Below are 25,713 nucleotides of genomic sequence, written 5' to 3'. Positions count from 1 at the left end.
CTGCAGCCTCAAACTCCTAGGCTCAAGTGATCCTCCCACCTCAGCCTACCTAGTAGCAGGGAGTGGAGGCATATGCCACCATGCCCCACGAGTTTTTTTTATTTTTGTAGAAATGGGGTCTTGCTTTGTTGTCCAAGCTGATCTAGACCTTCTGGCCTCATATGATCCTCCTGCATCAGCCTCTGGAGTAGCTCGGATTATAGGCACGAGCCACCACACTCAACTCCTAATTTATCATTTTTAGATGAAAATCCTAACTCACAAGGATAGAGGAATAAATCCAGCTCATTTTGCTAGTGTATTATTTGGTGGTGATACTATATTCTCATCAAACCTCCCCTCTTCAGGGGTAGAATGGGTTCAGATTTTTCAGGCATCTCTGTGAAGGTCACAGTGTCAATATTATCCATCCATCCATCGTCTGTTTTTAGTAGTTTGCACCTGTTATCTTATATCCACCTTCTTATCAGTGCCCCTCCCTCACATCTTTCTGCACAATCTTTAGTAAAATAATTAGAAGGTAGGCCAGGCACGGTGGCTCATGCCTATAATCTCAGAACTTTGGGAGGCTGAAGTAGACAGATCACGAGGTCAGGAGATGGAGACCATCCTGGCCAACATGGCAAAACCCAATCTCTACTAAAAATACAAAAATTAGCTTGGTATGGTGGTGAGCACCTGTAGTCCCATCTACTCAGGAGGCTGAGGCAGGAGAATTGCTTGAACCCAGGAGGTGGAGGTTGTAGTGAGCTGAGATCACACCTCTGCACTCCAGCCTGGTGACAGAGTGAGACTCCATCTCAATAAAATAAAATAATTACGAGGTAAAATGTCAGCTTGTCATGAGAGAGTATATTCTTTTAATAGAACTGTTTGCCGGGCGCAGTGGCTCACGCCTGTAATCCCAGCACTTTGGGAGGCCGAGGTGGGTGGATCACGAGGTCAAGAGATCGAGACCATCCTGGTCAACATGGTGAAACCCCGTCTCTACTAAAAATACAAAAATTAGCTGGACATGGTGGCGCTGCCTGTAATCCCAGCTACGCAGGTGATTGAGGCAAAAGAATTGCCTGAACCCAGGAGACGGAGGTTGCGGTGAGCCGAGATCGCGCCATTGCACTCCAACCTGGGTAACAAGAGCGAAACTCCGTCTCAAAAAAAAAAAAAAGAACTGTTTATAATTCTTTGCACACTGAAAGCCATATTCCATGTAAAGATTACCTGGATAAGAAATCCTGCTTGTAGAAAAGTTGGGCAGGGGTTAAGATAGACCTGTTTTCTGTAAAATGTTTAGTTTAGTGATTGCTGCTTTTTGATCAGGTATGGGCATTGTGTTTTCCTATCCCAGGGAGAGAAACTAAAGGTGGTTTTACTTTTGAGTTAGGATTACATTTTCCTAACACACAGTTTGGAGTTTGATTCTTAAGACACGAATCTGAGGTTAGTTTGATCTCATATGGTCTCGTTTCCCAGAGTGGAAATTGGTAGTTGGTTTTAGTGCAAAGGATAATTAAGGAAGTTGCTTTATTATGAATGTTTGGGATTTAATGATATAATTTGTAGCTATTTCATTTTATAAACATCTTGACAAATTCTCTTCATGAAGGGGAAATGCAAGCAAAGAAGCATGGAAAAAACAAATTGTTTTCCTTAAGAGTTATTTTTGTGGGGGGACGGAGACTTGCAGTGAAATATCTCAAACTCTATAATCTTTCCTTAAGAACTCTGGATAATTTATAGCCATATTCTTGTTTCAAGATGAAATTGTAAACAGGTATTTATTAGTCATTTAATTATTTTCAGAATGAAAAATATCAGAAATAATTTGTAAATTTTCTGTGGCTTTATTTTTAGGATTCTGTGCAAAACTTGGAAGGTCATGTACGAGAACACGATTCATACCAGGTTTGCGTCACAGACCTGAATACCACACTGGACAATTTCTCCAAGGAATTTATCAGTTTTTCTGATAAGCCTGTGGATCAAATAGCAGTTGAGGAAAAATTGCAGAAACTGCAGGTATTAAACAGTGTCCAGACATGATAGACATTTAAAAAAAAATCAGTGTTATTACAACTTGATTAATCAGTGTCCTCTGTCAGAAATTCCACTGCTATTCAGATGATTCTTAGTTAATTAATGCTGTGACCAGTCATAATAAATGAGTATGTCCTTCTTTAGTGGACAAATCAATTTATAATTTGAATTAACCCTTATATGGCAGGCCCTCAGAGACAGTTTTACCCACTAGACTGTAGGACCTTAAAAGGCCTGTTTGTTACTCCTTTATGTAACTTCAAAACCTGTCCTAATACTTGACTGTTAATTGGATGAATGAATGGTTGAGTGAATGCTTCTTGTGTAACCCATTAGGATAATGACTGATAAATCATACATAGTTCACCTAGATTTATTCTGTTTCAAAGTAGCTGCTGTAGTACATCAAATTCCTTTTGAGTCTAGGGTTTTAAAATCAGTTATCTTATATCTTTATGTATTTATTAAATATTGATTGAGCTTCTGCTATATTTAAGATAGTAGACTAGATAGATTAATTTCTCATCAACACCAAGTTTTGCTCTGAATTGTAAGTATTAGCATTAGATTCAGGTAGGTACATTCCAAATAATTCTTCTATTCTTTTTAATACATTGCACATAGTAGGCACCTATTATTTATTGTTTTGATTATATGACAAAGATGTATCTTGAACAAAACATACATATTCAACGAGTATCTATTGATTGCCTCCTGTGTTCTAAGAACTGTGCTGTTACAATTTTCTAAATTGCTTGTTACAAACATTCTAGCATCTTAAGATACCTATTTGAGAATTTAATCCAAGATGCAACATTGGTTTAAATTTTGCTGAAGTTTCTTCTATGTAATGTGAGTTGTTAAGTTCACATTTTCCACTGGTGAAGCAAGAGTACTCTGATTTACAGAAGTCAACTAACTTTTGTGGCAATTGAATGGAGATATAACAATCTTTTCTCCACTCACAGGAACTAGAGAATAGACTCAGTTTACAAGATGGCACATTAAAGAAGATTTTAGCTTTAGCAAAATCCGTCAAGCGAAATACATCTTCAGTGGGGCAGAAGATTATTAAGGACAGTATAAAATCACTTAAGTATAAACAAAAAGATTTGGAAAACAGACTTGAATCTGCTAAGCAGGAGATGGAATATTGTCTCAACAGCATTCTTAAATCAAAATGCTCATCAGAAAAGAAAGAAAAGTTTACTCTGCCAGGCACAGAGAAGCAGGCCACTTCTGATGTGCGGGACTCTACTCAGGAATCAGCTGCAATGGAAAAGTTGGAGGAAGTCTGGGAAATAAACATGGTAAGTGCTTGTGATTGCACTTTCAAGACAGTGAGTCTGAGAATGAAGAGGTATTTGGCTCTGAAAAGAGGGTCGTGAATCAAGCATTCTGATTTCATAATTAAATCCTCAATGTCCTGGCTATTTATGAAGCCTGCTTGTAAAAAGAGCTCTTAGAAAATTGTTCAGGATTTCAGTGGTGAAATATTACTGTTGTCTGTTAAAGTGTCAGTCATCAATTTAGGTTTATTATTCTCTCTGACAGGTAATCAGATACTGTTTCTTGGGTCAAGAGCACAAAGGCAAATTAGAAAAGGTGAAAGAAAAGAAAATGTGCTTTACCTATTTTCTCAGGAAAAAAATCCAAAGATCCCAATTTTTGAGGGGGTTGATTTCATAATGAAATCAGATACTGTTGGAAAGGATAGTTTCTTATCTTTTTCTTCTTATGTTAACCCTCTGTTGTTAGATCATTTAGTGTGAGGATAGCAACATTTAGGCTCCTAGTTTTACCTTGGGAGAAGAAAGAAGAATGTTTTCTTGTTTTCACTATAAACAACCACGTGGGTACATTTCTTGTGGCTGTTAAAGTGCCTTTTCATAGGTAACAGATTGAAATGTGAATCACACAAAGAGAGATCCAGTGAACTGTATTTGAGAGGATCTCCGTGGCAGGCAGCTTCTCACAGTCAAGGTCCAGTGAGACAATAGCAAAGGTAGAACATTCAGGTGTGAGTTCCCATCGGCTCTTTAGGGAATAAGTAATCAACAGGAATGAAGAGAACAAACATCCACTTTTATTGTCTCCCTGAAACAGAAATGCATGGAAAATTAAAGGAACCATGCAGGATTTTCTAAAAATATGTAAAACAATGTTAAATGCCGACAGAGCATCTCTCTATGAGGAAAGTTTTTTAAACGAATTTCACGGTGTTAGATATTGCTAAGGAAATGTGTCAGGCTGGGCATGGTGGCTCACATCTGTAATCCTAGCACTTTTAGAGGCCTTGGAAGATCCCTTAAGACCAGGCTGGACAACAAAGCAAGACCCTTGTCTCTACCAAGAAGTAATAATATTAGTAACTGGGCATGATAGTGCATGTCTGCTATCCCAGGTTCTTGGGAGACTGACATGGGGGAACACTTGAGTCCAGGAATTTGAGGTTATAGTGAGCTGTGATTGCACCATTGTACTCTACCCGCTGCAACAGAGTGAGACCCTATGTCTAACTTTTTTTTCTTATTTTTGAGACGGAGTTTCGCTCTTATTGCCCAGGCTGAAGTGCAATGGCGTGATCTCAGCTCACTGCAACCTCCACTTCCCGACAACCTCTGCTTGCCAGGTTCAAGTGATTCTCCTGCTGCAGCCTCTCGAGTAGCTGGGATTACAGGAATGTAACCACTATGCCTGGCTAATTTTGTATTTTTAGTAGAGACAGGGTTTCTCTAGTTCTTTAAAAAAGCAAATATGTCTTAGAGGATGAAGGGATCAGTGTGTGAGGCTCTTGATGTTTTATGTGTGAAGAAACTTTTAAAACAGTATTTAAATAGCAATAGATAGGCAAGACTTAGTGGCTCATATCAGTAATCTCAGCACTTTGCGGGGCTGAAGCAGGAATATCAGTTGAGCCCAGGAGTTTGAGGTAAGTCTGGGCAGCATAGGGAGATCCCATCTCTACAAAAAATTTAAAAATTAGCTGGGCATACATAGTGGCTTGCACCTGTGGTCCCAGCTATTTAAGAGACTGCTGAGGTAGGAGGATGGTATGAGCCCCAAAGGTTGAGGCTGCAGTGAGCCATGATTGCGTCGCTGCACTTCAGCCTGGGCAACAGAGCAACACCCTGTCTCTGATGAAATAAAGTGATAGATAGGCCAGGCACGGTGGCTCAAGCCTGTAATCCCAGCACTTTGGGAGGCCGAGGCGGGTGGATCACAAGGTCAAGAGATCGAGACCATCCTAGTAAACATGGTGAAACCCTGTCTCTATTAAAAATACAAAAAATTAGCTGGACATGGTGGCACGTGCCTATAATCCCAGCTACTCAGGAGGCTGAGGCAGGAGAATTACCTGAACCCAGGAGGCGGAGGTTGCGGTGAGCCAAGATCGTGCCATTGTACTCCAGCCTGGGTAACAAGAGCAAAACTCCATCTCAAAAAAAAAATAAAAATAGGCTGGGCATGGTGGCTCACGCGTATAATCCCAACACTTTGGGAGGCCGAGGCGAGTGGATCACGAGGTCAAGAGATCGAGACCATCCTGGTCAACATGTTGAAACCCCGTCTCTAATAAAAATACAAAAATTAGCTGGGCACGGTGGCACGTGCCTGTAGTCCCAGTTACTTGGGAGGCTGAGGCAGGAGAATTGCTTGAACCCAGGAGGTGGAGGTTGCGATGAGCCGAGATCGTGCCACTGCACTCCAGCGTGGGTAACAAGAGCGAAACTCCGTCTCAAAAAAAAATAAAAATAAAAATTAAAATAAATAAATAAAGTGATAGATAAAGTCAAAAAGGAAAAATACCTGAGTGTTTTTTTGAGATAGGTTGTACAAGAGGGCACAGTCCTAACAGATGATCTTGCTAAAGGGAGTTACTTGCCTAACAACTTTTAAACTAACTTCCCAGATCCATTTTGGCTGTGAAGTTCCAAAATTCAATAGAGTATGTTGAGAACTACATAAAGATCGTAATCTAAAAATAAGAGTTGTTTTTGCCCAGGCTCATAGCCGTAATGTCAGCACTTGGGGAGGCTGAGATGGGTAGATTGCTTTAGCCCAGGAGTTCGAGACCTCCCTGGGCAACATGGTGAAACTCAATCTCTACAAAAAAAATACAGAAATTAGCTGATGGTGGTGACACGTGCCTGTAGTCCCAGCTACTTGAGAGGTTGAAGTAGGAGAATTGCTGAGCCCAGGAGGTCAAGACTGTAGTGAGCTGAGATTATGCCACTGCACTTCAGCCTGGGTGACAAAGCAAGACCCTGTCTGAAAATAAAATAAAAATTTAAAAAGGTTTAGAAATTTATTTATTTATTTATTTTTGAGACAGAGTCTCACTCTGACACCCAGGCTGGAGTGCAGTGGCATGACCTTGGCTCACTGCAACCTCTGCCTCCCAGGTTCAGGCAATTCTTCTGCCTCAGCCTCCCAAGTAGCTGGGACTACAGGCCCATGCCACTACCTCTGGCTAATTTTTGGTGTTTTTGGTAGAGATGGATTCACCATGTTAACCAGGATGGTCTCGATCTCCTTACCTCGTGATCCTCCCGCCTCAGCCTCCCAGAGTGCTGGGATTACAGGTGTGAGCCACTGTGCCCGGTCTAAAAATTTATTAAGCTTTTACTTAACCTTGAATTATAAGAGTTATTGAATTATAACCTTGAATTATAAGAGTTTATGATACAAATGTATTTAACTTGTACTTAACCTTGAATTATAAGAATTATTGATAGTTTGTGATACTTCATTTAAATAATTAGTTTTTTCAGGGCAATTGGAGGAATTGAAGTCCTCAAATAGTTTTCATAAGTCTGGATACAGATAATTAGTTTTTATTTTCTAGCAACATTTTGCTGCTTTTTCTTTTGTAACATAGCTATTTTTCTGTATCTGTGTGGCTTATTTTCTCTGAGTACTGCTGTGTTTACTTTTATGTAATATTAGTGTATATAATATTATATAACAGTCTATCAAGGTCAGGAGCAGTTTTAAGGTTGAACAACAACTAGCAAAAGAGATCAGATTTATGCTTAGACAAATAAGTACATGTATAATGTGACAAATGATATAACTGTGTAAATGACTTAAGCTTGATTCTCAATACAATGAATACATAGAACACATAAAGGCATACTTTACTGAATTATAAATTTGATTTAATGTAAATTCATTGTGATAGTGAAAATAAGCACTTCAGTTGTTAAAAACACATCTTAAGACCTATTTTGTGCTAGTCATTCTGCTAGAATATGAGGATATAATTAACACAGCTTAAAATCTAACACAAAGTAAATAGCTAATTAATACTCACTTCACATGCCTTCTTTGGAATCCAGAGAGGCTTTTTATCAGATTATTTTAAATAGTCTCCAGAAGACTTCTTAGCAAGTTTTTCTTTTTTTCTTTTTCTTTTTTTTTTTTTGAGACGGAGTTTCACTCTTATTACCCAGGCTGGAGTGCAGTGGTGCGATCTCGGCTCACCGCAACCTCTGCCGCCTGGGTTCAGGCAATTCTCCTGCCTCAGCCTCCTGAGTAGCTGGGATTACAGGCATGTGCCACCATGCCCTGCTAATTTTTTGTATTTTTAGTAGAGATGAGGTGTCAACATGTTGACCAGGATGGTCTCGATCTCTTGACCTCGTAATCCGCCCGCCTCGGCCTCCCAAAGTGCTGGGATTACAGGTGTGAGCCACCGTGCCCAGCCCAGCAAGTTTTTATTTCTTGTACTTTTTCTTTAATAAATGTCATTAATCTTAGAATTTTGTTGAAAGTGTGATTGCAGTTTTCAAAACTTGCCGTCATAGCAAGTATGTATTTGAATCCATTGCCAAGAATTTCATTTCAGATGAATTTCAGGTGATTTTGTAGATCTAGACCTTTGGTTGATCTTTTCTTTATTATTGGAAATGTTCAGGCAGACCTAGAAGCAAAAGAAGTTGCAAAATTCAGTATGATGGGTGTCTGTGCTTATGATTCAGTACCATCCTGCATATTGTTATAGATGCGAATTTTTGAGTTTTTACATATGAGTAGGCAAAACAACCTTCCATTTCCTTCTTTCTATCCAGGTTAAGTAAAGCAACAGATGAGGATATGGTAAAAAGTGAAGACCGTCTAATGTCTTAGGATTTTATGTGCCCATAAAGGGAAATGATAAAGAGGAAAAACGGAAACTCATACATTTCTAATTTATTATTTTTTTCTAAGAAGGTATAATGCAGCATTACATTTTAACTGGTATCAAATGATCTTTCTTGCCCTATCCTTCCAGAATAGCAGCCTACATGACATAATTGCTATTTAAAACTCAAATCCTTTTGTCTGTAATTACTTCTTTAATTTCCTTTCCATTGGCATAATTGTTGGCATTTCTGAATTGTTTTTTGTTCTTTTCAGAAGTTTCTGAGCATTTCTAATTTGATGTTTAAGAAGGCATTTGTAGATAAATCTTGGAAGGTACATGATCACACATCCAGGCAAAATGTGCAAGGCTCTAGCTGTGGGCGAGTGAGCCGGAACAAAGCCTGGAGTCAGAACTTGAATGAGAGGGAACCTACTTACTGGAGAGTTTTCAATCCTGAGATGAACTATGTCTATTTCTGGCATTGTTTATCCTGTTAACTCAGTAGAAAGAAAAAAGTTGTAACAGAGCACATAGTTGAGCTATGTGTCAACTACAGTTGTCCTACTTTGCCCTTTCTGGCCAATATGCAAATCTTGCATCTTACTTCAGAAGTGTTTTCACAATCCAAAATTTATTCCTTAATGGGATAACCAACTTACATAGTGCATGTTTTTTTTTTTTGCCATATATAGACAACGTGCTTTTGAGAACATGCTCCAAAGTTGTAAAATCTCAGGCTGAAATAGACCTTAGAAATTGTCTAACCTAACCCTTGTATTTCAGGTGCGGGAATTGAAGTCCAGCAGAGCTGGGACTAGAACCTAGGCATCTTTGATTTATTTTTTTTTGAATTTTAGAGACAGGGTTGGCTCTGTCACCCAGGCTGGAGTGTAGGAATAGTACAGTCATAGCTTACTGCAGCCTTGAGTTCCCAGCCTTACGCATCCTCCTGCCTTAGCCTCCTGAGTAGCTAGGACTACAGGCGTGTACCACAATGCCCAGCTAATTTCTGTGTTTTTGGTAGAGACGGGGTTTCTCCATGTTTCCCAGGCTAGTCTCAAACTCCTGGGCTAAGGCAATCCTCCCTCCCATCCTGGCCTCCCAAAATGCTGGAATTACAGGTGTGAACCACCACACCTGGCCACTCTGTTTCTATCATTCTTTACAGACGTCTGGTCAACAACTGCTAGATTGACAGGTCCTCAGTTTCTTTCCATTTTACCCTATAACCCATACATTAAAACAATTAAAACAAAAATTTTTCCCTGTCACCCACAGGGCAAAGACAAACATATTATTAATATTTGGAAATGGAAGACTAAATAAAATTCTAACTCTGGTTTAAATCCTCTGGTTTGAATTCATCTGTACATCTACTCAGTTTAAATTTATTGAGTAGGCAATGAGGATTTGTACGTAGACATGGTCTCTGTTCTCATAGAGTTTCTAGTCTAGATGGGGGGGATACACATTAATCAACTAATTCTACCAATGAGAATCTAATTAACAGGAGCCAAAGAAAGGAACCCAGCTCCATAATAGTCTTTAACCAAGGAATCTGACCTAAACTGCTGTGTCAGAGAGCTCCCAGGAAGCAACATTGGAATGGAGACTAGAAGTGTCAGTTGGAGTCAGTGAGTTCAGGGCTGGGTGTGGGGAGCGTTTTTGACAGAAATGTTATTTCCTCTTGTGGTGGGGAAAAGCATGAGGAGTTTCAGAAGCAGATTCAGGGCACGGTGGCTGCAACACAGGAGGCAGGTGGCAGAGGAGAGTGACACAGAGGAGGCCTGAGAGGTAGGTGTGGCTGGCTGTGCCTTATGGGTCACATTAACATTTTAGATGTTATACTAAGAAATGGGCAGCCTCTGAGATTATGTTGATCTGGCTTTTGGGTTTGCCTCTAGCGGTGATGTATGCTTATGCAAAGAGTTGTTTTTTCGCTGCTTTATATTGTAAAGCTTTAGAGAAAAAAGAAATACGTCATCTAGAGCTGGCATAACACTCTGCCCCACTGTTGCCAGGTTACAAGTATTGGATTTAGGTTTCTGCCTGTCACAAAGTTACCATAGCCATGGGCCATAGCCCCTGAAAGGGAAAAGGGATAGTGAAGCTGTGACTGGCTTGCCTCTTGTGACTGTGCTAACATGTGTGCCAGGCTGGAGTCCATGCTCGGTCATTTAGAGCTCAGCATTTTTAATGCTGAAGTGGAATGTTTATATTGTGACTTGGGATGTAAAGATGAAACTGTCATGGTCCTGCCCTTAGGAAAAGTTGATGATATTCTTATCACCTCCTATTCTTTTTCCAACAGACCCAAATGAAAGTAAAGGTCTGTGTTTGAAAAAAAGCAACATTTTGAAAAAGAGAGTAAATGTTGTTAGCCATATACCCAGCCATGCTTTGATAGAATGGTCATTTTGCACTTTAAATGTATTATTAACTTTGAACATTTTATTTATGCTCAGAAGCTCAGTATGTATGTCTTCGTACACTCTTCAGAATTGTACTTTGTCTTGAGTTTATGCTAATCATAATTTCTTTTTTAAATAGAGAAAATTCAGGAGTAGGGGAGAAGGGAAAGAATTAGATGTCCAGGGGCTTAGAATTTGTAGGGGTTCAATGAGAGGCTGTGCATTGGTAGATACTCCACAATAGACATGGGTCCTTGAAAATCTTGTACCTTTGGGAAAAAATAGACCAGGAAAATCTCAAGCCAGAGAGAGGACTAGAAAGCTTCATTTTCCAGTTACAAATGGAAATAAGAGGTCTTACATGAGAAACCTAAACCAACCCCATGCAGGTTTTGAGTCTAAATTTACACTAATTGCATTGTGGAGCGGGTCTAGCCAAGAAATTAACATGAAAATCAGTCTCTAATCTGTCTGTCTATCTATCTACCAGTCAGGCCAAAGAGATGCCCACAAGTAGGTTAAAAAAAGAAAAGTCTGATAACAAAGAATTAGTAAGAATGAATGAATAAATAAATAAGTAAATAACACAGAGGAACAGTCTACCACAAGGAGGAGTACTCATCCCATCAAATGAGAGAATACGCTAAGAAAGTGAGATAATGCAGCAAAATGAAAGATATTTTACCATAACATGTTTAAATTCATTAGTGATTTAAAAAAAAGAAGAAACTGAAATCATAAGGAAAGAATACAGTACTTTGAGAACAAAAGGACAGATATGAAAAAGAATCATAAGGGACTTGAACAAAACAAGTCATTAAGTGCCCATTGCTTTGGCCAAATTAAGCAGCAAATTTGACATAGTCTGCAGAGATTTCGAATATATGACTGAGAAAATTATCACTAAATCCAACATCTATAAAGAGATGTACCTCCTACTGTAGAGGTGAGGTTTAAAAAAACAGAAAATAGGAAGGAGTTTTAAGAGAGCCAGAGGCTGTACGGCAGTGATTGAACACATTTCTGATAAGAGCTTTAGGAGGAGAGAATAGAGAGATTGGAGTAAAGGCAAAACTTTAAATTTTCCAAAATTGAGAAAAAATATGAATCTTGTTTCAAGAAGTACAGAGAGCCTTGAACATACTAAATAAAAATAAATTCTTACCCAAATGCATTGTAGTTAAACTAGTAAAACACCAGAGCCAAAAAGAAGAATCTTAAAGGCAACTAGAGAAAAAAGTTCCCTCTAATAAAACATGTATGTCAATAATAAATTTCTCAACATGGAAAGTAAGAAGGCGGGGCAAATAAGATCTTCAAGGAGCTGTCAACCTAGCTGAATTATCATTCTAGAATGAGGCAAAATACATTTTCAGACAAAGACCGAAAGTTTACCTATCTCAAACTTCAAACAAAAATATGCTAGAGAAAAGCTTAAATGTGAAGAGAAAAACTTTAAATCTTTACAAGTGAATATAAAAGAATGGTTTTTGTAATCTTAGGGCATAGAAAACTTTCTTAAACAGGCCCTAAAACCAGAAGCCTAAACAGGAAAAGAGAGATAAATTTTGACTAAATTAAAACAGTAACCTCTTGTTCAACAAAAGACGTCATACATAAAGTTTAAAGACAATCTACTGAAAGATAATAACAATGCATATAACTATTAGAAGATTTACATCCAGAATACAAAAAAAGCCAAAAGGCAGGACTCGCATGTCCCGTGAACATATGAAGAGTAGCTCAGGCCAGGCGCTCTGGCTCATGCCTGTAATCCCAGCACCTTTGGAGGTTGAGGCAGAAGGATTGCTTGAGCCCAGCAGTTCAAGACCAGCCTGAGTAGCATGGAAGACCCCATCTCTAGTTTAAAATTAGCTAGATGTGGTGGTGTATGTGTACAGTCCCTTGGGAGACTGAAGCAGAAGGATCACTTGAACCCAGAAGATTGAGGCTGCAGTGAGCCATGTTCACACCATTGCACTCCAGTCTGGGTAGCAGAGAAAGACGCTGTTTAAAAAAAAAAAGGAAATATGAACTCTTTCACTATGCTGGTAGGAATATAAATAGTAATTCAGTGTGGAGAATAAATCACTAACTATCTATTGAGAGTCAAAGGAAGCACACTACTAGTAATTTTAGCTCTATGTAGATTCCTAAGGAACTCCACATATGCACAAGAGGATCTGTACAAGGGTATATATCACAGCATATCTATTACATGAAAAGGTGGAAGCAATGTTGTTGTCCACAGTAGTCTAACATGAAAAATTCATTTTCATTCATTCAGTGTAATGAGCTAGATTTATATCTGTTAACATGGGTAAACCTCAAAACATACTGCTGAGTGGAAAAAAACAACAAGTTATGACATGATACATCCACGATTCTATTTCATTAAGAATTAAAACATATAAAGTAATGTTATATGAATACTAACATAAGTAGTGAAAGCATAAAAGTGTATGTGCACACTTTAGAACATTGGTTGGTTTTGGAGAGGAAGAGTTGAAAAGGGATAGATAGAGGTTAGGTTTTAAATTACCTTTTTAATACAGAAAATTATATCACTTTCAATTTGTGTGGTCAGTAATGTATGTCTGTTTTTGATATGGTTTGGTCATGTCCTCACCCAAATTTCATTCTGAATTGTAACTTCCACAATTCCCATGTGTTGTGGGAGGAGCCTGGTGGGAGGTGATTGAATTATGGGGGTGGGTTTTTTCCTGTGCTGTTCTCATGATAGTGAATGAGTCTAATGATATCTGATGGTTTTGAAAAACGGGAGTTTGCCTGCACCTCTCTTTTTGCCTGTTGCCATCCATGTAAGATGTGACTTGCTCCTCCTTGTAAGTCCAGTTAAACCTTTCTTTTGTAAATTGCTCAGTCTCGAGTGTGTCTTTATCAGCAGCCTGAAAATTGATTATGAAAATTGGTACCAATAGAGTGGGGCGTTGCTGAAAAGATACCTGAAAATATGGAAGCAACTTTGGAACTGGGTAACAGGTAGAGATTGGAACAGTTTTGAGGGCTCAGAAGAAAACAGAAAAATGTGGGAAAGTTTGGAACTTCCCAGAGACTTGTTGAATGGTTTTGACTAAAATCCTGATAGCAATATGAACAATAAGTTCCAGGCTGAGGTGGTCTCAGATTGAGATGAGGAACTTGTTGGGAACTGGAGCAAAGGTGACTCTTGTGTTTTAACAAAGAGACTGATGGCATTTTGTCCCTGCCCTAGAGATTTGTGAAACTTTGAACTAGAGAGAGATGATTTAGGGTATCTGGCGGAAGAAATTTCTAAACAGCAAAGCATTCAAGAGGTGACTTGGGTGTTGTTAAAGGCATTCAGTTTTATAAGGGAAGCAGAGCATAAAAGTTAGGAAAATTTTCAGTTTGACAATGTGATAGAAAAGAAAAAAAACCATTTTCTGAGGAGGAATTCAAGCCGGCTGAAGAAATTTGCATAACAAATGAGTAGCCCAATGTTAATCCCCAAGGAAATGGGGAAAATGTCTCTAGGGCATATCAGAGGCCTTCACAGCAGCCCCTCTCATTACAGGCCCAGAGGCCTAGGGGGAAAAAAAAATGGTTGTGTGGGCTGGGCCCAGAGTCCTTGTGCTGTGTGCAGTCTAGGGACTGGGTGCTCAGCATCTCAGCTGCTCCATCCTTGACTACAAGGAGCCAAGGTACAGCTCAGGCTGTGGCTTTAGAGTGTGTAAGCACCAAGCCTTGACAACTTCCGTGTGGTGTTGAGCCTTGGGTGCACAGAAGTGAAGAATTGAGGTTTGGGAGCTTTCAGAAGATGAAAACACCTGGATGCCAAGGCAGAAGTTTGCTGCAGGGGTGGGGCCCTCACAGAGAACCTCTACTAGGGAAGTGTGGAAGGGAAATGTGGTATTGGACCCTCCACACAGAGTCCCGCTGCCTGGTGGAGCGGCGAGAAGAGGGCCACCGTCCTCCAGACCTCAGAATGGTAGATCCACCGACAGCTTGCACTGCTTGCCTGGAAAATCTGCAGGCACTCAATGCCAGCCCATGAAAACAGCTGGGAGGAAGGCCGTACCCTGGAAAGCTTTTGGGGCAGAGCTGCCCAAGACCATGGGAAACCACCCCCCTTGCATCAGTGTGACCTAGATGTGAGACCTGGAGTCAGAGGAGATCATTTTAGAGCTTTAAAATTTGACTGCAGTGCTGAATTTCGGCCTTGCATGGGCCCTGTATCCCCTTTGTTTTGGCCAATTTCTCCCATTTGGAATGGCTGTGTTTATCCAATACCTGTTCCCATATTGTATCTAGAAAGTAACTAGCTTTCTTTTGATTTTACAGGCTCTAGGCAGAATGGACTTGCTTTGTCTCAGATAAAGACACCTTGTACTGTGGACTTTTGGGTTAATGCTGAAATGAGTTAAGGTTTTGGGAGACTGTTAGAAAGGCATGATTGTTTTTGAAATATGATATAAGATTTAGAGAGGCCAGGGGTGAAATGATATGGTTTGGCTGTGTCCCCACCCAAATCTCATCTTGAATTGTAACTCCCACAATTCCCATGTGTTGTGGGAGGAACCCAATTGAACATGATTGAATTATGAGGGCAAGTCTTTCCTGGGCTGTTCTTGTGATAGTGAGTCTCATGAGATCTGATGGTTTTTAAAAAATGGGAGTTTTTCTACACAACCTCTCTGTCTTTGCCTGCTGCCATTAACGTAAGATGTGACTTGTTCCTCCTTGCCTTCCACCATAATTGTGAGGCTTCCACAGCCATGTGGAACTATAAATCCAATTAAACCTCTCTTTTGTAAATTGCCCAGTCTCAGGTATGTCTTTACCAGCAGCGTGAAAATGGACTGATAGAGCTATATTTTATTCTTTTAAGTTCATATGAAATGTTTTATATTTTAAAATAAAATGTTTCAAATGAGCCTGCAAAGTAAAGATAAAATGGAGCATAGGGTGATGAGCAAAGGACGCCTGTTGTTAAAAGAATCCATCATTCCGGGAGCCTATCAGGACCTGAAGTCTGTTCTAACCTCTCTACCACAAGCAAAGGAATGTTTCCTTTTACGTTTGAAATATTAGTCTAAGGGATTCTGTTGGCTTTTCTGCCAAGTTGGAAACATGGCTTTGGGGGTTAGTAAACAATTGATCTTTTGGGGATAATTTCAGGTTTTCGAGAATCCTTTTTCTGACGACTAAAGGCAGTCATTAGAAATGTTGCTTTTTTGCTGTGTAACCATAGTCCTCAGGCACTGGATCATCAGATAAGAGAGACCAAGGGTTCCACAATCTAACTAGATGGTCAGCAACAGATGAAGTGTTCTTCAGGTCCAGTATCCAGGCCTTTAGTGCATGCTCTCTTGGGCCCCAGCCGTATTTCTGTGGGGTCTTCTAAGAAATAGTAACCATCAGATAGAAAGGAGACAGCTGTCTAGCTCATATAATGGTGGCTTATAGGCAGAAAGCACTACTGGCCAGTGAACCCTGAGGTGTGGCACCTCTCTTTCTTCTCACAGTCTTCTTGGACCTTTCCCCTGTGAGGTGCTGCAGCCCTCGGTGTAGATTTTCATCACAGTTTGCATGAGTACATTGTTGGAACTGGAGGAAATTTGCAGTTATTTCAGTCATTTGTAGCCTTTTAGAAGTGACTCATGCTAAATGCCAATTAAGTACTTCACAACCAATAATCCTGGACAGCTGAATTATCTTTCCAGTTAGAACTGGTGAAGCCCCAGACAGCATTTGTTTTATTTAAATGAACCTTTAATTTTAGAATAGTTTTAGTTACAGAGAAGTTGCAGATAATACAAAAAGTTCCTTTATGCCCCTGCACCCAGTTTCCGCTATCGTTAACATCCTATATTACTATCTGGATGGTATTTTTAAGACAATAATTTCTACCTTGTTTGGGGATGTTGTCATGTTTTATTCACAGATTTGATACCTCAAAGATTCTATGAACATGAAAGTATGTAGCACAATTAAATAATTTTTCATTTATAAAGTAACCCGAAAATAAAAACAAGTACCTTAGCAAAACAGTGGACATCTTTTGAAATTACTGCCATGGTGCTTGGTATGTCTCAGGGCTCCACAAATATTTATTGAAAGAATGAGCAAGTGAATACATTGTCTCTCTGTGTCCTACTGAGAACCTCAAGTTCTTAACACTTTCAGAAAAGGTCAAATTATCTCATATATAACTTGTTCTGTCTTACTGAGGTTTGAATTCTTACTACGGATTGGCTTAAGACATAATTTATCCTTTTTTTTTTTTTTTGAAATAAAAATGTTTTTGAGACAGGGTCTCACTGTCACCCAGGCTGGAGTGCAGTGGTGCAATCATGGCTCACTGTAGCCTCAGCCTCCTGGGCTCAAGTGATCCTCCCGCCTCAGCCTCCTGAGTAGCTGGGATTACGGGAACATGTTACCACACTGAGCTAATTTTTGTATTTTTTGTGCAGATGGGTACAAATATTGTACAAATGGGTATAGATAGGTATAGATGTTGCCCATGGCAAACTCCTTGAACTCCTGAGATCAAGCATTCTACCTACCTCAGCCTCCCAAAGTGCATGAGCCACTGCACCTAGCCAATTTATTCTTTTTTTTTTTTTTTTTTTTTTTTGAGACGGAGTTTCACTTTTGTTACCCAGGCTGGAGTGCAATGGCGCGATCTCGGCTCACTGCAACCTCCGCCTCCTGGGTTCAGGCAATTCTCCTGCCTCAGCCTCCTGAGTAGCTAGGATTACAGGCATGCGCCACGATGCCCAGCTAATTTTTTGTATTTTTAGTAGAGACGGGGTTTCACCATGTTGACCAGGATGGTCTCAATCTCTTGACCTCATGATCCACCCGCCTTGGCCTCCCAAAGTGCTGGGATTACAGGCTTGAGCCACCGCACCCGGCCACCAATTTATTCTTAATGATGCAGGATTTTCCTCAGCCCCTTAACCATGCTCATAAAAGGGGTGCCCTGTTTACTTGGCTCCTTGCAGGAGGGAGCATGTGAGCAAGTGAGCATAGGATATAGCCAGCTACTCTGTGTGCCAAGACAGGAGCGAGTTCTGTGCAGGGCCTGTAGCCAGACTAGGCATGTCGCCTTTAGGGGAACGTGGCGGTGCCTGACTGAGGGTGCCTGTGACCCTGAAGCCCTAGAGGGGGTGTTACAGCACTCCTTTAGTTCTGCTGTCCACAGATGGCAGTGTGTTAGTAGTTCATTTGGCCCCTTGCCTCGTTATGTGGGGCAGCTGCCCTCTGCCAGCAAAGGCAAAGGACTGGTGTAACAGCTTTTCTGGGTACCTACATTTGGTAGGTCCTGAGCTCTTATCCAGCATCGAAGAAGAATGAGGTCACGTGGACAATTGAAAGATGGTGAAGGCAAAGAATTTTGTTGAGTGATGAAAATGGCTATCAGCAGGGAGGGAAGCTGGAGAAGATATGGGAAGGGCAGGTTGTTTTCCCTGAAGTCAGGTTTTCTCTTCCCTGAAATCAGGCCATCTCCTCCTCTACTGACTGAGTCTGGGGTCTTTATAGGCACAAGATAGGGAGTGCGTGCTGATTGGTTTGTAATTATCCAAAAAAGTTTAAAGTGAAGACACCACTCAAAGATGAGCATAAAAGTGTGGAAAACCAATTAGGAAAGGGTAGGTATATGTAAAATAGGGGAAGGATGGGGATCAGTTAGAGGAAGGTGTGCCAAACAGGAAGACAAGTTATCAGTGCAGTCCTAGGAATTAACTTGCAGTTTGGCTTTCAGGCTTTAAATTGTCTTTGGCACGGAGGCTGGGTTTCACCGGGGACCTGCCCCTATCTGCCTAGGCATTTGGATGCCTCCTGTTGCTGTAATTAATATCATGAATCCTTGGCGTTACCCCCATCTAGCCACTTACTTTAATCTACCAGTAGGTAACAATAAATACCTGTTATTTGCCCGGCCCACTGTATCCTGGTGAACACTAAAGCATACACCTTTTTTTTTTTTAATATCATTTTTCTGTCTTTAAGACTATAGAGTTTGCTTCAATATGCATTTGAGCTGCTCTATATCCTATACTACTTTGTCAAAAAAGATTTCATCTTGGGGTAATACTGACATAGGTGTATTGTATTAAAAAATCATCTTTTGTAGTACCCAAATACACGTTTAAAGTCTATAATCCAAGTAAATAGAAGAAACTGGAATGTTTTTGTCAAGAAAAATAAAAATTATTTATTTGGAAAGTAGACTATTCAGCAATTAATCTTTTTATATTTTCAGGATTCAGCTGTGGAAACGGTTATGTCAAAGCAACTTTCTCTCAATGTTCAAGAAAGCATGAAAAACACTGAAGATGAGCAGAAAGTCAATGAGCTGCAAAATCAACCTTTAGAATTAGATATTATGTTAAGAAATGAACAATTAGAAGAAATAAAGGTATGGAAACCTGAAAAACACTGACCGGATGATTGCATCATTTATCCATTGCAATACAATATATTTTAATTGCCAAAATCTTGCTTGTACAGAGTGAAAAGTCTTATTTAACCTTTGCCTGATGATCAATTTGGTAACTGTATAATTATGTATGAAGTAAGTTGTATAAATCTTTCCATTTAGAAAGTAGAAGAGTTTAATGAACGTTAGTCTTCTATTTCACAAAGTTCTTAAAAACTTAGTGACAAAATTTGGAGATACTGACTTACCATCATTCCTTTTGTTACTCATATATATTCTTCTGATTCTGACAAATGTATTTCTCCTAACAATCAGTGTTATGAGCATCCTCCTCCTTTGTTTTTACATCTGTGTTTACGTAGTTAGATTTATGTATTTATATGCTTCCAGCTATATAAAGTATTCAAAAAAATACAACATATGGCCATGTTCTAAAAAGCGAAATTGTGGCCAGGCATGGTGGCTCATGTCTGCTATACCAGCACTTTGGGAGGCTGAGGTGGGAGGATTGCCTGAGTCCAGCAGTTGGAGACCAGCCTGGGAAACATTTTGAAACCCCATCTCCACCAAAAAAAATACAAAAATTACTTAGGTGAGATGGCATGTGCCTGTAGTGTCAGCTACTCAGGAGGCTGAGATAGGAGGATGACTTGAACCCAGGAGTTCAAGGTTGCAGTGAGTTGTAAATATGCCACAGCACTCCAGCCTAGATGACAGAGTGAGATCCTGTCTCTAAAAAAAAAAAAAAGAAAAAACAAAAACCAAAGGAAACTATAAACTGTCCATACATTTTAGCCAAGTTTCCACAACAGTAATCATGCATCTAAAATAGGAAAGAGGGTGATGTATGTAAATAATAAAAATAAGATGAATCTTCCTTTAGATATTGCAGAACGCTTTAAGAGAGTAGAGTGATCTAATTGACATTAAATGCTGGACCAATGGTGAATTTTAGACTAAATTTTAACGTGATTTTTGGGAAGAAAAACCTTTTAAATGTTAGGGATATGGTGGCTCATGCCTGTCATCCTAGTCCTTTGGGAGGCTAAGGTAGGAAGATGGCTTGAGGCCAGGAATTCAAGACCAGCCTGCGCAACATAGCAAGACTCTCAGCTCTACAAAAATAAAAATAAAAATGTTATCTGGGTGTGGTGGCATGCACCTGTAGTCCTAGCTGCTTAAGAGGCTGAGGTAGGAGACCTGAGCCCAAGAATTTGAGGTTATAGTGAACTATGATTGCCCACTGCATCCTATCCTGCATGACAAAATAATAATAATTATTATTTTAAAAGTTATGACTGTAGTTACCCTATTTACAAACGAAATATGTAAAACCTCTTCTTGACAAAAGAGTGTGTTATCTCAAAGAAAGAGGAAAGAAGATGAATGAAATAATGCATAAGTAAGTGAGTGTTTATTGACTGATTTGCGTGACTCATTTTTAGGAATTATATACCCAGTTGGAAGCAAAGAAAGCAGCCCTTGAGCCACTGGAGCAAACGGAATGTCTCAACAAAACAGAAACTGGGGCCTTGGGTCTCCACAATGCAGGATATTCGGCACAGCACTTGGACAATTTGCTTCAGGCACTTACTACTTTGAAGAAAAACAAAGAAAGCCAATATTGTCTCCTCAGAGATTTTCAGGAACACCTTGCTGCAGTTGAATCCTCAGTGAAAGCCTTGTTGACAGACAAGGAAAGCCTAAAAGTGTAAGTGTAAGAATTTAGGACTTGCATTCTTTTTATTCAAGCACAATCATCTACCACTTTGGACAGGCCCAGAGTTTTAAGAGTTTATATTGTGAAAGGGTATTATGACTTTAAAGCTACAGTATTGAAATTTATTTCATATGGATGCTGTCTCTTTTTGGGCTGCTGTAACAAAATACTGCAGACGAGGTAGCTTATAAAAAACAGAAAATTATTTCTTACTGTTCTGGAGGGTGGGAAGTACAAGATCAAGGCAACAGAAGATTCAGTGCCTAACGAGGACCTGCTCTCTAGTTCACAGATGGCACATCTTAGCTGTGGCCTCACATGTAGCAAGAGCAATGCAGCTCTCTGGAGTCGCTTTTATAAGGGCTCTACGCTTATTCATAGGGGCTTCACCCTCAGGACATAATCACTCTCCAAAGGTCCTAATTCTTAGTGCCGTTACATTGGTGATTAGGTTTCAAAATATGAATTTTAAGGGACATACATTCAAACTATAGCAGAAGCCATTTAAGGAAACTGTTGGTTTCATGCAAAAAATAATTTATATGATTGCATATGTTTTACATAGTAATGTATGAAACAATTCACACCGTAAATATCTACAAAATAGATTTACATTCTATGTAATTCAGTATTATTTTTGTCAAGAATTTCTTCTAAACTGTGGGCAGGGGAGAGAAACATATGTAATTGTTTAGTATCAGCATAATTAGTTAAATAGTTTGGTATATATTCATTATATATGTATTGCAATGTTTTCTTCTAAAATTTATGCACTCCTTTTGGCTTTGAAAATGATGACAAATGGTATTAGATGGAGTCTTAATATGTAAATATTTTCTCATTATTAAAAAAGTTTATTTTAGGCCAGACATGGTTGCTCACACCTGTAATCCCAGCACTTTGGAAAGCCAAGGCAGGTGGATCACTTGGGGTCAGGAGTTTGAGACCAGCTTGACCAACATGGTGAAACCCTGTCTCTAAAAATACAGAAAAAATTAGCCAGGTGTCATGGCACACATCTGTAATTCTAGCTATTCAGGAGGCTAAGGCAGGAGAATCACTTGAATCTGGGAGGCGGAGGTTGCAGTGAGCTGAGATCACCCCACTGCATTCCAGCCTAGGTGACAGAGCAAGACTCTGTCTTAAAAAAAAGAAAAGTTTATGTTATACTTAGATCTAAATGGGGTTTACTTTCAGTAATATCCCTTAAGGAAACAATTTAGTTTAGCTTGATGATTGCAGCTTTTTAGTCAGTATCTTTCCCTTTGTTGGAAAGTTGACAAACTGGTTGGATATTATGGTAATATCTCTCAGTCCTAGACTAACCTTTATACAAGTACTTAACAGTTTACAAAATATTTTTATGTGCATTTTTCCCTTCACTTTTCATTTTTTCCTGTGGTTATTCATTTTTATCATACTCCTTTTCTTTTTTTTTTTCTCACTCAAAGTAATTTATAAGTGAGTTTTCTATATTAATTGAAGCCACAGTAAACAAGATTCTGATTTTTATTTTAAGGATAGATTGAATTTAGAGCAGAATTAGTTTCTTCTAATGATATTTATCCACGTTTTGATGTAGAATAAGCATTAAATATTAACAAGCTCTATTTGTATTCTTTTTCTAGAGGACCATTGGACAGTGTAACGTATCTGGACAAAATTAAAACATTCATAGCAACTGTAGAAAAAGAAAAAGATTCTTTAGGTAACTTGAAAATCAAATGGGAGAATTTATCAAACCATGTGACTGACATGGATAAGAAATTGTTGGAAAGCCAGATTAAGCAACTTGAACATGGTTGGGAACAGGTGGAACAACAGATTCAAAAGAAGTATTCGCAGCAGGTAGTGAAATATGGCGAATTTACGTCTCTCATGAATAAGATACGGGACACTGAGATTTCTCTACAGCAACAGCAACAACATCTACAGTTAAGGCTGAAGTCTCCAGAAGAACAGGCAGGGAACCGAAGCATGATTGCCTTGACCACTGACCTCCAGGCTGCCAAGCATGGATTTTCTATTTTAAAGGGACAAGCTGAATTTCAGATGAAGAGGATTTGGGGAGAAAAAGAAAAGAAGATTTTGGAGGATGAAATAAGTAACTTGAAGAAACAGTGGGAATCATTGGATCCATTAAACTTAGAAGCAGAAAATCAGATTAAAAAGTGTGACATAAGGAACAAGATGAAAGAGACCATCTTATGGGCCAAGAATTTGTTGGGTGAACTTATTCCCTCCATTTCCCTTCTGCCAGATGACATTCTTTCACAGATCAGAAAATGCAAAGTGACACATGATGCCATTCTAGATAGGCAGCAGGCTGTGGAATCGTTGGCTAAAGAGGTCAGAGATAAGGTTCCTAGCCTTACAACCTGTGAGGGCAGTGATTTAAATAATACCCTAGAGGACTTACAGAATCAGTACCAAACGCTGGTCTTAAAATCAACTCAAAGATCACAGCGGTTAGAATTTAAGTTGGAAGAAAGAAGCAATTTTTTTGCGATAATAAGGAAGTTTCAACTTATGGCTCAAGAAAGTGAAACACTGATAACTCCCAAGGTGGAGACAGCTGCCACAGAAGCTGAACTAAAACATCACCATGTTACTTTGAAGGCATCTCAGAGGGAATTGCAAGAAATTGACAGTGTAATCTCAACATATCTTCAGGAACTAACAAACATCTATGAGGAACTAAATGTGTTTGAAAGATTATTTCTGGATGATCAATTGAAAAATCTTAAGAATAGGACCAGCAGAACACAAAGATTGATTCAGAATAAATGTAATGAAGTAGAACACAAGATAAATTTTTGCAGAGAATTCCATGAAAAAACATTAGCGCTTCAGGAGGAGGTTGACAGTATACAGCACAATGAACCACTACTTAATCAAGAAGTAAATACAGGTGTTAAAGAGGAGATCTATAATCTTAAAGACAGACTCACAGCTATTAAGTGTAGCATCTTACAGGTATTGAAACTTAAAAAAGTGTTTGACTTTATTGGACTGAACTGGGATTTTTCACAACTTGACCAGTTACAAACCGTAGTATTTGAAAAAGAAAAGGAACTTGAAGAAAAAGTTAAGCAGTTGGACACATTTGAGGAAGAACATGGCAAATATCAGGCATTGCTAAGTGAAATGAGAGCTATTGATTTGCAAATTAAGAAAATGACTGAAGTAGTACTAAAAGCTCCTGTTAGCTCTCCAGAAAGCAGATTGCTCAATGCACAAATTTTAAGTCAGAGAATTGAGAAAGCCAAGTGCTTATGTGAAGAGATAATAAAGAAATTAAATGATAATATGGTCTTTGATGACTCATTCAAAGAGAAAGAAATACTACAAATAAAGCTGAATGCAGAAGAAAATGGTAAGTTATACAGAGTTCTCCAAAACATGATATTAGATCTCCCACCAAAAGAAATGGATGAAAAGCATTTTCAGGACAAACTAGAAACTTCCTTTCATGTTTTAAATCAGATAAAATCTCAATTACAGCAGCCTTTACTTATAAATTTGGAAATTAAACATATTCAAAATGAAAAGGACAATTGTAAAGCATTTCAGGAGCAAGTTTGGGCAGAAGTGTGTAGTATTAGAGCTGTGACTGCTATTGAGAAGCAAAGAGAAGAAAACTCTTTGGAAGCGAGTGACGTGGAGACAAAACTACGTGACTTTGAAGATCTTCAGATGCAGCTTACCACAAGTGTTGATTTGCGCATAGTAAGTTTTAAAAATTGGGTAGTTAGTGACTGGGTGCTGGGGCTCACACCTATCATCCCAGCATTTTGGGAGGCCAAAGGCGGGCGGATCACTTGAGGCCAGGAAGTAGACACCAGCCTGGCCAATGTGGCAAAACCTCATCTCTACTAAAAATATTTTTAAAAATTAGCTGGTTGTGGTGGTGCATGTTTGTAATCCCAGCTACCCAGTAGGCTGAGACACAAGAATCACTTGAACCTGGGTGGCAGAAGTTGTAGTGAGTCAGGATGGCACCACTGCACTCAGCCTGGGTGACCAAGCTAGAGTTTCAAAAAAATGAGTAAAATAAAATTGAGCAGTTACTACATCTATTTTTGTTTTGTGATTTTCTGTTTTGCTGGGTAATGCCTGCAATTCTAAAGAAGCTATAGGTCTCTCCAGAAAGAGAGCCATTTCCAAAAATTACGGTGAACTGGTTTGTAATCCTGACTCATACTGCATCTAAATGCAGTGCCTTCTAGTTTTGAAAAGGACAAACCTGACTCCTTTATTTCTGTTTTCCTCGTAGCCTCTATTGAGCTCAGAACGTTAAAAAAAATTTTTTTTCTTTTTTGTTTTTAGAGGTAGTAAGATATAGTGGAAGAATTATGGTGCCAAGGGAAGAACCCCAAATAATAACTAACATTTATGTAGAACTTACAGTATTGGAGACACTATGCTAAAAATTTCATGTTGAATTTTCATAGCCACTCTGTGAAATGGGTACTATTATTGGCCCCATTTATAAGGAAATTGAAGTTTAGAAACATGAAGATTTTTCTGAGTCTCAAGAAAGTAACAAAACCCGAGCAGGGAACATCACATTAAGGCCCATGAGCCAAATCCTTCCCACAGTGCCTGACTTTTATAAATACAGTTTTATTGAAATATAGCCATACCCATTTGTTTTTGTATTGACTACATTTGTTTTCATGCTATAGCAGTAGAGGTGAGTAAATTGTGATTATTTGCTCACCTCTGTTGAAAAGTGACTCGAACATACTCCCTTCCCTTCCTTTTAATAGAGTAGGTATCTTAGGCATCATTGTAATTCACACTGTGCTGAATATAATGCCATACATAGTGTTTTCAGATTGATCACATGAAATTTGTAGAATGGGAAATTGACTCCCTTTTCTAATTTGAAGAGTTATTATGAGATATTATATTTGGAATATTTCGATAGATGTAAAGGCTATGGAAATGTGAAGTATTATGAATTCATATTACTCAAATAGTT

General features: G+C 39.0%; 1 protein-coding gene across 6 annotated transcripts in view; it reads left to right on the top strand.

Moving 5' to 3' along the window:
- Window positions 1-25,713, top strand: part of SYNE2 (spectrin repeat containing nuclear envelope protein 2) — a 390,475-nt gene that overhangs the window by 190,732 nt on the left and 174,030 nt on the right. For all 6 annotated transcript variants that reach the window (XM_074393137.1, XM_074393136.1, XM_074393135.1 and 3 more), the window contains exons 44-48: window positions 1,855-2,019; window positions 3,006-3,347; window positions 18,830-18,985; window positions 20,452-20,717; window positions 22,355-24,455. In XM_074393137.1, coding sequence (XP_074249238.1) covers window positions 1,855-2,019; window positions 3,006-3,347; window positions 18,830-18,985; window positions 20,452-20,717; window positions 22,355-24,455 — 3,030 coding nt within the window. The remainder of the gene's footprint in view (window positions 1-1,854; window positions 2,020-3,005; window positions 3,348-18,829; window positions 18,986-20,451; window positions 20,718-22,354; window positions 24,456-25,713) is intronic.

The sequence above is a fragment of the Saimiri boliviensis genome, chromosome 2 (genome assembly GCF_048565385.1).
Source record: "Saimiri boliviensis isolate mSaiBol1 chromosome 2, mSaiBol1.pri, whole genome shotgun sequence".
NCBI lineage: Eukaryota > Metazoa > Chordata > Mammalia > Primates > Cebidae > Saimiri > Saimiri boliviensis.
Note: the sequence above shows the minus strand (reverse complement) of the source record. Positions and strands in the feature narration are given on the sequence as shown.